Source organism: Antennarius striatus, chromosome 22 (genome assembly GCF_040054535.1).
Source record: "Antennarius striatus isolate MH-2024 chromosome 22, ASM4005453v1, whole genome shotgun sequence".
Lineage (NCBI taxonomy): Eukaryota > Metazoa > Chordata > Actinopteri > Lophiiformes > Antennariidae > Antennarius > Antennarius striatus.
The window spans coordinates 2,431,208-2,442,939 of NC_090797.1; the positions used below are offsets into that span (position 1 = coordinate 2,431,208).

General features: G+C 44.4%; 1 protein-coding gene across 1 annotated transcript; it reads left to right on the plus strand.

The window, feature by feature from the left end:
* The first annotated feature begins 981 nt into the window (after positions 1–981).
* gpr85 (G protein-coupled receptor 85) lies at positions 982–2,209 on the plus strand. Its single transcript, XM_068307287.1, has one exon. It carries the CDS (start codon positions 1,076–1,078, stop codon positions 2,207–2,209), a length of 1,134 nt encoding a protein of 377 aa, XP_068163388.1. The 5' UTR covers positions 982–1,075.
* The last annotated feature ends 9,523 nt before the right edge of the window (positions 2,210–11,732 follow it).

Here is an 11,732-nt window from a genome sequence, read left to right on the forward strand (position 1 = left end):
CCAACTGCAACGTCTCATTTATCATTACCAGCTAGTTTGTTTTTTACCACTTGCTACCATCCATCCATCCCCCCCCCCACCCCGTGCGGTTATCACGCAAAAAAAAAAAAAAAAAGATGTCGAAATGCGGGTTTTATTGTCAGCAGCGCGCACAGTGTTCCCCCAACTCTTTATTAACGAGTAAAAAGGGATGAAACGGGAAATGGAGGCAGACTCGACAGACGCGCTGGGGAGGAGAGAGATCCGGTTCGGCTTCAATCAGACCGAAAACACTGATGGCATCATGTGTGTCTGCGTCTCCACGTCGGGGTTTGGGGTTTTTTTGTTGTCTTATCCACAAAGAAAAAAGAAAGAAAGAAAAGAATAGCACACACACACACACACACACACACACACACACACACACACACACACACCCAAGAGCGCGTTCCATGCGCGCTCTTGGGTGTGATCCGAACGCGCAAGAAAAATGTCCAAATGAACCCCAGCCGGATTCATTCTGTCCAAACCCGAAGTCTTTTCAAAAGAGAGAGAGAGAGAGGGGTGGGGGGGGGGGTGAGAGAAAAGGGTGAGAGAGATGGAGGTGGGGGTGGGGGTGGGGGGTGAGACAGTCGGGCTGTGCTGTTTTGCCTTCAGTTCTTTTGTTCCTTGAATCTGTAATTGAACGTGGTGGTGGTGGTGGTGGTGGTGGGGGTGTGGATAGAGGTCCGTCCAGATGTTTTAAAACCAAACCGATACCTGAATTGATTGGAAGCAGGTTGGGGGTGGAGGTGGTTGGGGGGGGGGGGGGGTGACTGCAGCGCTGACTGGCTGCTGATGTTTTTCTTTCTCTCTCTCCTCTGTTTTTTTTTGTTGTTTTGTTTTTTTGTGTGTTTCAGGGATTTTCTTTAGGTGTGATGAGACAAAGGAACAAAGGATGCCTTAGAGGAGAGGTTGCCTATACGCCTGGAAACCCCTTCAAAGCACACCGCCAAATGGATCTAACGCCTCCTCCCCCCGCCGCCGCCGCTGCCACCGCCTCTGCCACCGCCGCCTCTAGATCATGATACTTGGCTGAAGCTGTTCCGCTATCTTTATGATCCCTCCTCCATCTATGGCGAACTATAGCCATGCAGGGGACCACACCATCTTCCAGAATGTCTCTCCTCTCGCCACCTTCCTCAAATTGACCTCTCTGGGTTTCATCATCGGAGTCGGCGTGGTCGGAAACCTCCTGATCTCCATCCTGCTGGTCAAAGACAAGAGCCTCCACCGGGCGCCCTACTATTTCCTGCTGGACCTGTGCGCCTCCGACATCCTGCGCTCCGCCATCTGCTTCCCCTTCGTCTTCACCTCGGTCAAAAATGGCTCCGCCTGGACCTACGGCACGCTGACCTGCAAGGTGATCGCCTTCCTGGGTGTGCTCTCCTGTTTCCACACGGCGTTCATGCTGTTCTGCGTTAGCGTCACGCGCTACCTGGCCATCGCCCACCACCGCTTCTACACCAAGAGGTTGACCTTCTGGACCTGCCTGGCCGTCATCTGCATGGTGTGGACGTTGTCGGTGGCCATGGCGTTCCCTCCGGTGCTGGACGTGGGGACGTACTCGTTTATCCGCGAGGAGGACCAGTGCACCTTCCAGCACCGCTCGTTCCGCGCCAACGACTCGTTGGGCTTCATGCTCCTGCTGGCGCTCATCCTCCTGGCCACACAGCTGGTTTACCTCAAGCTCATCTTCTTCGTCCACGACCGCCGGAAGATGAAACCCGTCCAGTTCGTGCCTGCTGTCAGCCAGAACTGGACCTTCCACGGGCCCGGCGCTAGCGGGCAAGCGGCGGCCAACTGGCTAGCCGGGTTCGGTCGAGGCCCCACCCCGCCGACTTTGCTTGGCATCCGGCAGAACAGCAACGCGGCGGGCCGCCGGCGCCTGCTGGTGTTGGACGAATTCAAAACGGAGAAGAGGATTAGTAGGATGTTCTACATCATGACGTTTTTCTTCCTGGCGCTTTGGGGGCCCTATTTAGTGGCCTGTTACTGGCGGGTGTTCGCCAGGGGCCCCGTGGTTCCCGGAGGATACCTGACGGCGGCGGTTTGGATGAGCTTCGCCCAAGCCGGGGTCAACCCTTTCATCTGCATCTTCTCCAACCGGGAGCTCCGGCGCTGCTTCAGCACCACGCTCCTCTACTGCCGAAAATCCAGGTTACCGCGGGAACCCTACTGCGTTATATGAAGGTTTTGCGATTTTTTTTTTTTCTTTTCTGCGTCTTTATCTCTATTTCCCTGATTGATCTTGATCTGGGTTCGTTCCCGTTGTACAGCGTACTCTTCCTCCTATCTCTATTCTCTTCATCCTCCACTCTTCCTTCTCCTACAAACTTCTTTACAGAGGTAGAAAGGTGGACGACCAATCACGAGGCTCCGCCACGCCCCTGCCCCGCCCCTTTCCAGGGTAGGGGATTGATTATAAAACGCGGAAGGGAATGGGAATACTTGATTCGCTCCTTGGGTTTATCTCGTGATGACAAGTACGACATAGACCGCCCTCGGAAGGCCATGCCAATTTCAGAGAAGCAAAAAGTTGAGAGGAAATAAAAAGAGAAAAGAATTCACAAAACGACAGTAAAAAAAAACCAAAACAAAACATAAACCTCTTGCTTTTTGGATGTTTTTTGGAGATGTAAAATGAAAAAATCCGAAAAAGACAACGAAAATAAACAACAACAACAACAACAACAACGACAACGACAAAAAAAAAAAACGAGACCTCTCAAGGAATCAACCGGAAATGTTTTTACACTCTAGGAGTTGCACTAAAAAGAAGCTCTTTTGGTCAACGGTTGCCAGTTATGTTAGCGAGGACAACCCGCCCCCCCACCCCCCATCCAAACTCATCTCAACCCCCCCCCCAAAAAAAAAAACAACTAAACAATGAATGCTTTAATTTGCAACAGACTACACAATCGCTGTAAGTAAAGCAAAACTTGGGTGACGGTTGGAGTACACCATCACAAGAGGATAAAATGGTTTTAATGTAAGTGATATCTTTTTCATTTATCAGAGGGGGGGGCGGGAAGGGGAGGCAAAAATGACAGGGGGTGGGTGTGTTGGGATTTGGGACGGGGGGTTTGGATTTACGTGTGTTTTTTGGGTTGCAACTTAAAACCTAGAAATGATTTCTTGTAGTTTTACGATCCATCCGTCCCGAGTGTCTGGCATTGTTATTTTCTAATCACCTTTTACAGACAAATAACAAAACAAAAACAAACAAAAAAAAAAAAAGAAGAAGAAGAAGAAGAAGAAAAAAAAAAGAGGAAATGATGTCTGGATTGATTTTTAAAAAATAAGTTGATTTTAAGAACAACCTTGTGCTTAAAAAAAAAAAAGAAAAAAGAAAAAAAAAGAAGTGGTAGTTCAATGTGTCATCATATCCATGTACCTAAACACTCATGTCGTTCCAGTATTGCTGATGCCACTCCAGGTGTTTCTTGCCTTAATGGTTATATTTCATGTTTCTTTGTTGTTGTTTTTTTTATATTTTAATCACCCTGAAAAAGTTTTTTTCTTGACATGCAAAAGGGATTTTTTTTTTTAATCCCTTTCTTTTATCGCATCAGTGTGAAGTGCATGTGCATTTTTTTTTTTAAAAAGCTGGTCCACTCCCACGAGCGTCACAGGCCATACACTGAGCAGCCCATTCTTATTCTGCAGCGGTTTGCTACGCCCAACAGAGTGCTCAGCGCACAGGGAGGAGTGTGTGTGCAGGTGTGTGTGTGTGTGTGTGTGTATGTGTGTGAGTGTGTGTGTGCTGGGTGGATCAGACAACAGTCACTTCAAGACCAGAGCCTTAGTATGAAATCTTGCACAATTTGTAAAAAATGTAAAATGAAAATGCAAAAAAAAAAAAACCAGACAAAAAAGCCCCAGACATTTAAGGCACACCGTCTTGTTTCTACTTTACCTACATTTGCTCTCTACTGATTGTTTTCAATGACTTTTTTTTTCTCTCTCTCTCTTGTGGCCATTTTAATATTTATTATGTAATTCTTTTCTTTTTTTTTGTATAATATAGATAGATTGTGTGTAAGAATGTGAGTCTTTCATTTTTTTTTTTGAAGTCCCGAATGTGAGTACAGTTTTCAGTTAGGATTGCATTTGCTGAAAGTAAACTGTGTAATCTGTTGCTTTTTTTTTTTTTTTTTTTTTTTTTTGAAAATAAAAACTTTCCATTTTACAAAAAAAAACAACAAAAAAATTTGTTTTCAATCCCTTTCATTGGATGGACCATGAGTTGCTAATGCTAATAAGGCTAGCATTCGCGTAATTGTGGCTTTGCAAATATCTATCGCGTTTTTAAAAAAAGACATCAAAGCCGTGATGTTGCTGACACTGCTGCTGAAATGTTATGGATTTCATATAATATGTTTTTGGTTATATATCATTAATGATCACGAGAAAGTGATAGAATTTTCTGTCATCTGTGTCCTTGGGAGAAACTGTCAAAATATGAATGTATGATAAGCCTTGTCACTGGATGTGAAGTGTGTTTGACATTTAATGGGAATAATCTCCATGAATATATCCACGGGCGCTCTCATCCTTGCAGTGTTAAAGGGGAATACCACTGAATTTCAGATGGAATATAGATGATTTCCATGCGGAATAATGCAAAGCCTCTCTTGGATTAATGGATGCCCTGTAGTGGTTTTTCCCATCCCTCCACGGTTTAAGGTCACGCTGATGTACATTTGCCCTTCAAATGAATAAAATGAGGACAAAACGGCAAAATATTCTCCATTTCATGAAGGATTTGCATGGAAAAACAAAATTATTTTGCACACCTCCGCACCTTCCAGCTTTTTCCAAAAACGAAAAGTGAATAATTTTTAAGTGAAATAACCAGCGGATTGTGTGGTTTAACACCTTAAAGTTAGCGTTTCTTAAATTGAGTGGTATTTCTCTGCAGAAGACTGTGATTACAATGTGATGACAATGTGTGCGACGGAGTAATGCATTTGTAAGAGCCAATTTTTGTACGAGTCAGTGTAGCTTTTTTATGTATTACCTTGGGTTACTCATCTCCCTTAACAAAAAAAACAACAACTTTAATTTAGCGGTTACCACAGCCCGTGTGCCTGGAAACACCAAATATGATTGGGAAATTGGGCTTGTAAACACTCCAGGTAATTACACGCCGGGGCAGCGGGTTCCGCTGATTGGAAATATCTATTAGGAATCCATTTTCATTACCAGGTTTGCAATGACTTGTTTTATTTTGGGCATCGATTATTCCAATTGAAAGCCGAGGGAGTCTTTCCGGGCGTTGGGGGAAGTACTCGTCGAAATTTGACATCCGGAAACGCTCTTTGTTTGTTTCACGTGATTGTTCACCACAAAACTGTGCAACTGGAAACCGAAGAGGCAATTAATATCTGACTTAGGTGTATTCCATGTATATTTTATGATTCGGCATATGCAGGAGAGGCGCAAACATCTCCATCGAGCACATCCGGCCCATTTCCTTCCATGTTCATCCGAGTGCCCCAGTAATTTGGTTTCGCTTCTCATCTGAGGGAAGCTGACAGGCAGGGGAGGGGGGTTGGTCGGCCTGAAAGACGAGCTCTCGTGTTAAATCCTCTTCCCTCTGAGGTAACATCTCTCCTGAGAAACACTCGGAACATATTGTTCATAATCAAAGCAATTAGGATGCCGCACGCTGGGCTGTACCATCTGACTGGGATCGCTTCTTTTAAGCGCTTCGCATTTAGATCACGGAAGAAAGGAAAAGTTGTTTGTCGTTTAACCATCAGAAGGTTTTTCTATTGGATTTTGGCCGCCGATGAAGACCGACCATCTCTAATTTGGTGTCACTCCCCTCGTATCTCAGTGGATTTACGCCCCTTTTTTTTTTTTTTTTCATGGACTGCCAATGGGGGCCCTGAAAACAAGAAATCCAATCTGCCGTCTCTCATTCCAGTAAATACCAACGGTGGTTTCTGATCTAATGTGAGCCTTTCTGCACTCTTGACTATCTCTGTTTGCACAACGCTCACAAAACCTTAATTAAAGTGCAGGAAGGGTTAGAGCCAGGAAACGCTCCAATATGAAAAGCTTTGTCCAATCTGAAGAGTTGGATGACTCAATCTTCCAAAGGAGAAAATCGCCACTCTTTTCTTCATATTGGTGCGATTGTGTGTTTGAGAAGGAGACAGGAAGTGTAGCAGTTCTCCAGGACATCCATCCTGTTGTGTCAAACTTCATTTATTCCCAATGTGTTGGCTTTCCTTAAGATGTTTTCTCAGATGACTCGTCTTTGTGTGCTAGCGTTGGTTCGCCGGCGCCCTGATGGCGTGTTTGGTGTTTGCGAGAAGCCGGTTTTTACGCTCGATACTCGCCAGACGGATCCATTTCTGCTCTGGTTCATGCATGGCTCATAGAGCGGCAGTTTTCCCTCTAATGGCTTTGCGGCTTTGTGGCTAATGTGCCACGGCAAATTGGTAATGGTCAAATTGAACGATAATGCGAGGATCACGAATGTGTGACTGTATGTCTCCTGTTGTTGGCGTTTAATTCTGACCCAATCCATAATCCTTTGTTTCTGCCTGTCATTTTCCAAAAGCTATTAGATGAAATAACACGACGACACATTGTCTGTCATCTATGTAAACAAATTATTTTACAAAAATAGCTTTTTAATCTGAATAAATGCATGTACGGAATTTAAATCAACACCTTTCTAGCTACTTTCCAGGTTGTTTAAGGTTGCCTCGCTCCAACGCCATCCCACCCCAACGCACTGCCCCGTCTGGTAACATCGCCCCAAGATAATGAAGAATAAGACATCATTAGGTCGAAGATGCAGGAGGAGAGAAAGTAATGGAGAAAGAAATAAAACACAGCATAATGATGATTTCTATTCCCCGAGGGTGCAGCCCTGGGAAAAAAAAATGTTGCTGCGTTTATTGTCTGACAACCTATTACGGGTGGGGGTAGGCCCCCGAGCACCGATGATCAACGGGACGGCGGGTAGAAGACTAGATAAAGATGCCCCCCCTACAACGTCTTCGTTTCTAGACATTCCCATTACCCCTCATGCGAATGCCTTCTATAAAGAACACCCCCCCCCTTTAAATATTAACTGATTAATTTGCAGATGGAGCTTCAAAGGTTCCATCCTACATATTTAAAGAGGTTTTTTTTTCCTAGCGCTCCTAGAATGTGAGATTCAGAGGTCGGACCATTTCTCAGGAATTTTGCTCGGAGTGAGTTTATAGAAGGGAAACTTTCTATCGTGGTACCACATAAGGCCACATAAGGCATGTTGTTAAAACCTGATCGAAATGATTCAATCTTGGATAATCAATCATTCTCTAGGAGTCGAGCGTGGACTTTTGGTCTCAAGAGTTCAACAGCTTGAGAAACACACCTTTGTGCCGTTTTTCTCAAGATTAAATGGAAAGATTGATCCCGTTCTTGTGTTTGCTGCTTAAATATGTAGCTACCACCTAGCCGTTTGCTAGCTTAGCAAAACAGGGCTTCCTTGAGGATCTTCAAAGCTTGGTCGATGTCTTGGAGTCAACGCAGGTTACCTAGCAACTCCTAGACTTTGGTTGTCTTCTGACCTTGGATACATATTTACCCTACAGCGCTGTCGATCTGCTTGTAATTCTCAAAGAATTGCTTCCGTGAAGCTAAACGACAGAATCTTAAGTTGTTCTGGTGTGAAAATTTTACCATGCTAATGCGAGGTGCAGAGTTATATCCATATATGTTGGGGAACCCAATCTCGCAGGACTAAGCCGTTGGATCGTTTAGCACGTGTCGTGGCATACGGCGGTGAATGGGTGATTTGAGTGGCGGGACCTGCTGTCACTGTGCTTCGGGAGCACAGGTCAGGATGTAAGCTCGCAGATGTTCCGTTTCTTCGCCGTTAAATCCTCTCGGCCGCAGCGGGAGTCGAGCGTAAACACGTCGCTCTCGCCGCTAAGACTCGGGATGAGCTGAGCATAGATCACGATTGGAGGGTAGGCGCTTAAACACATGTACGCCAAAGTTAGAGTATGTGAAGGGAGTACTAGTTGGGAAGTAATCCTCCATTGAGGATTTCTCTTGTCTTTCATGCAAGATTAAAGGGTCCCATGATACCCCGCCGTGCTGTCCTGAGTCCTGACAAGGAGCCTCGGAAATGCTTGACAAATTATCGCCACCATCATCTTTTTTGTTATCGATGTCTGCTAGATAGCTAGTCTCATTTTGGTTGGGCGTTCTTAAATACTCCAGAATCAGGAAGGCTGACCAATCGCAAGTCTCTTCCGTCTTTGTCTCACTGCGAGTGGGTTGAGATAATCATCTTATCTCCGCCGCCACTGCGGGCACTGGAGTTGGAAACGAGGAGCTCTCAGATGACGTACCTACAGGAGTCAGCAGAAAGGCAAAAGAAATATTTGGGTCACATGAAAATTAAATAGTGTTGTGATAATTTTGGATTGCTGCTGGTGGTAAAAACGCTCCTCCGCCAATGAGAGAGCTCGTCCTTTTATTGTACTTAAAATAGACGGCGCTTGTAGGATAAAACTGACAAAACTAGCAGGCACTGCAAACATTTTCCTAAAGGACTAAAATATTCAGAAGCTGCTGTGTGGCTTATAGGAGCTTTCAAAGTCTTACGATTCGCTGCAACGAAAGCCGAGACGAAAATATTCTCGCAGCGCTGCATTCGCCGACGACAAGCTGTCGCTACAAAAAGCCAAACATGTACATTATGGCGACGACGTTCAAACAAATGTTCTTAATGGTGTAGAAACCATAAAGAATTAATGTCTCCAAAGCTTGGAGATTTAACTCTTTCCAGCTCGTTGATGGCAGCATTATTTGATTATTTGTCCGGGTTTTTGCCTCGTTTAGGGGATGTTTATACGGGCGATTTGTTCCCACTGATTTTGTGAGGAATCCAAAGGCTTTGGGAAAACGAGGGGAAGTGGGGGTAGGAGAATGAGGGAGTCAAGCCACCAATTTCCTCACGCCCCATCCTGTTCAGCACATCCTCTCTTCCGGCCTCTCCATCCGGCTCCGTCCTTTATTTTTGGAAGCGGCTCGTTCTCGTGAGTCAGACGTCCTCAGAAGGCCCGGTTTCCTCCTCCTCCTCCTCTTCCTCCTCCTCTTCTTCTTCTCCTCTGTTGTGGAGCAGGACGAAACAGTACTCCCCCTCTCAAACATAGACCACGGGATTTTTGATCCCAAGGTATTTACTTGGCTGACAGCTAAGGGACGGATGCTTTGGTGGAAAAACGGGGCTTTGAGAACATGACGCAGCGTTTTCTAACCTGACATTGCAAATTCGAAACTCGCCGTTTATGTTCCATTTGTGGAGCAAAATCAACACGATGATGCAAACACATTTCCGCAATCCATCTTAATTTGTCAAGTGGCGCCGATGGACCGGGCTGATTGATGATACATGACGTGACTGATAGTCGCGTCACCTACAATTCTCCTGCCCATTTGTCGTTTGTCTGCCTATTTTTTTTTTTTTTTTTGTTTTTTGACAGCGGGGGTAATTATCACGTTTGCGATGCAGCGGCGTGTGTCGACTCTTTGAAGAGTTTTCTAGAAGACAAGGCGGATCGCTCTCAGGGAACTCTGCTAAATTACGTTGCCGTGGAAACACCACATTATACAACAAACGCTGACATCATCTTCCTGGCTCACTTTGGGCCCAGAATATAGGATTAAATGGCTCGTAGAGGCAGACATTGTATTCCCTATCATTTTCCGAAGAGTATAATCGACTCCGACAATGTTCCCGTTATCTTCTAACGCACTCGGGAAAGGGATGATTCGTCTTTTCTTTTTTTTTGTCACTAATTACAGAGATAACCTGCTGTAGCAAATCAAACATTTCCTGCACCGCACCAAAATAATAATAATAATAAAAAAAGAAGCGCTATTGTTGCGCAGGGTAAGGATTTAAATTTGAATTTTAAAACATTAATTGAATGGTTTCATTTTCCGTCGTGACATTTTATCAAGCCTGCTAGCTCCAGGCGAACATCCATGCTCCCTCCCCGGAGACTCTTCCACCTGATAACTTGCTATTTAAAAAAAAAATTATTATTTTTTTTTTTATCGTTATCACAAACTTATAAAGTGATTGCTTGGAACCAAGTGGCCCTGCAGCTCACCTACAAAATGAATCTATCCACTGTAAACACGCTTGGCGCTGTTGAAAAGTCATTTTCTACTTTCCGTGTCCAATTTTCCTCTTGAAGAATTATATTTGCTGCATTGATATACTGTAATAGCTTTCTTCTCAGCGGCTGAATGCTCTGTTTGCGCGAAGTAGACCTAACATAGCTCACATATAGGGGAAATTACATATTAATGCTTTATAGTGTGGTTTGTGTGATTTTATTGGCACCTATAGGGTGTATCTTAAGTGTACCACATGCTAATGGCGATGAAGTGCGAACAATAACGTACGGTCCCCGAAGCATTTTCCTTCGCTGCACGGTGGAAAAGAGAGCGATGAAATGGTCCCCAAACAGGAAAAAAAAAAAAGTCGCAGAGTAAAAAGCGACGCATGCAGAGTCATCATCATTAATCACGGACAACAGCATACGACCCCTCGGAGCGGGGCGCAAAACTTTTCCTTCTGATTCACTGCAGCCGTTCCTGCAGCCGCTCCATCCCAGGTGCCCCGCGGGGGCAGGAAGCTTTCAGACGCCTCGTGTAACGCCACGGAAAAGCTGCACCTGATAGATGAATCATTCCATACGGGATCTGTTTACAGGATAGGTGCCGTTGTTGGTGTTGTTGTGATGGATTGGATTCAGATGAAATGGATTGATTTGGTTGATTGATTGGTTGAATGCAGGAACTGTTAAAGCTGCTTTTTGCATTGGATTTTCTGACTTTTGTTCCACTTTCAGCCTAAAGTTTGACTTTTTTGACCACATAATTCTCAAAGTTATTTGATCCGTAACAGAATCCCTAAATACGAAAACACATGTTTACAAATCAGAAGTTAAAACGTTGAACTTCTTCAAGCTTCATCCTCAAACTCCAGATGGATTCCATCAAGGATCAGGCGATCCTAGAAGAACACATCTGAAGCTCTGATGTCATTGGAAGTTCAGAATCCATCAAGTCTTCATTTGGGAAGAAGTTCAGGAGGCAAAGCAGGAATATTCCAGCTTTCATCCATGAAGAATGGGCTAAGATTCTTCAGCAATGCTGCCAGAAGCTGGTGTCTGGATCTGCATCTGGTTTGAGGTCTTTTCTTCCAACTTCATGTACAATTGTTCTGCAGATGATTTCAAGGATTAATATTCCTCATCCCTCCTTTCTCTCTTCTTAAATCCAGCTCTTAGACAATGAAATTTGACGATTTTGTTCTGGGCTTTGGGAGAAAAAAAACAAATATTCCACCTCTGTGGCATTTATGAACTGACATCAGCGGGATTGGAATGAGATTTCCAAGATGCAACCTTGCTGGATTATCTCAGATTATCATAGTTAAATTACAAATGTAGATTTTTGCTGCTGCTGGCATTATATTCTAGTATAATCTGTTTGGAGGGGGATTAAAAGGAGAGACACAATTTAGTCCTTGGAAAACAAGTGAGAGTTATTCTGATTGAATCAGTGCAAGTAAACTGACCATAATCCAGGCTTTGCTGTTTTTTGCTTTCTGAGTTTTGCATCGTGGGATTAAAACTAAATTCCATACGATTTCTCTTTTCCAAATGAGTGCTGTT

Coding starts and splice junctions, on each gene's coding strand:
- gpr85 (XM_068307287.1), top strand. CDS start 1,076: ATGATCCCTCCTCCATCTATGGCGAACTATAGCCATGCAGGGGACCAC.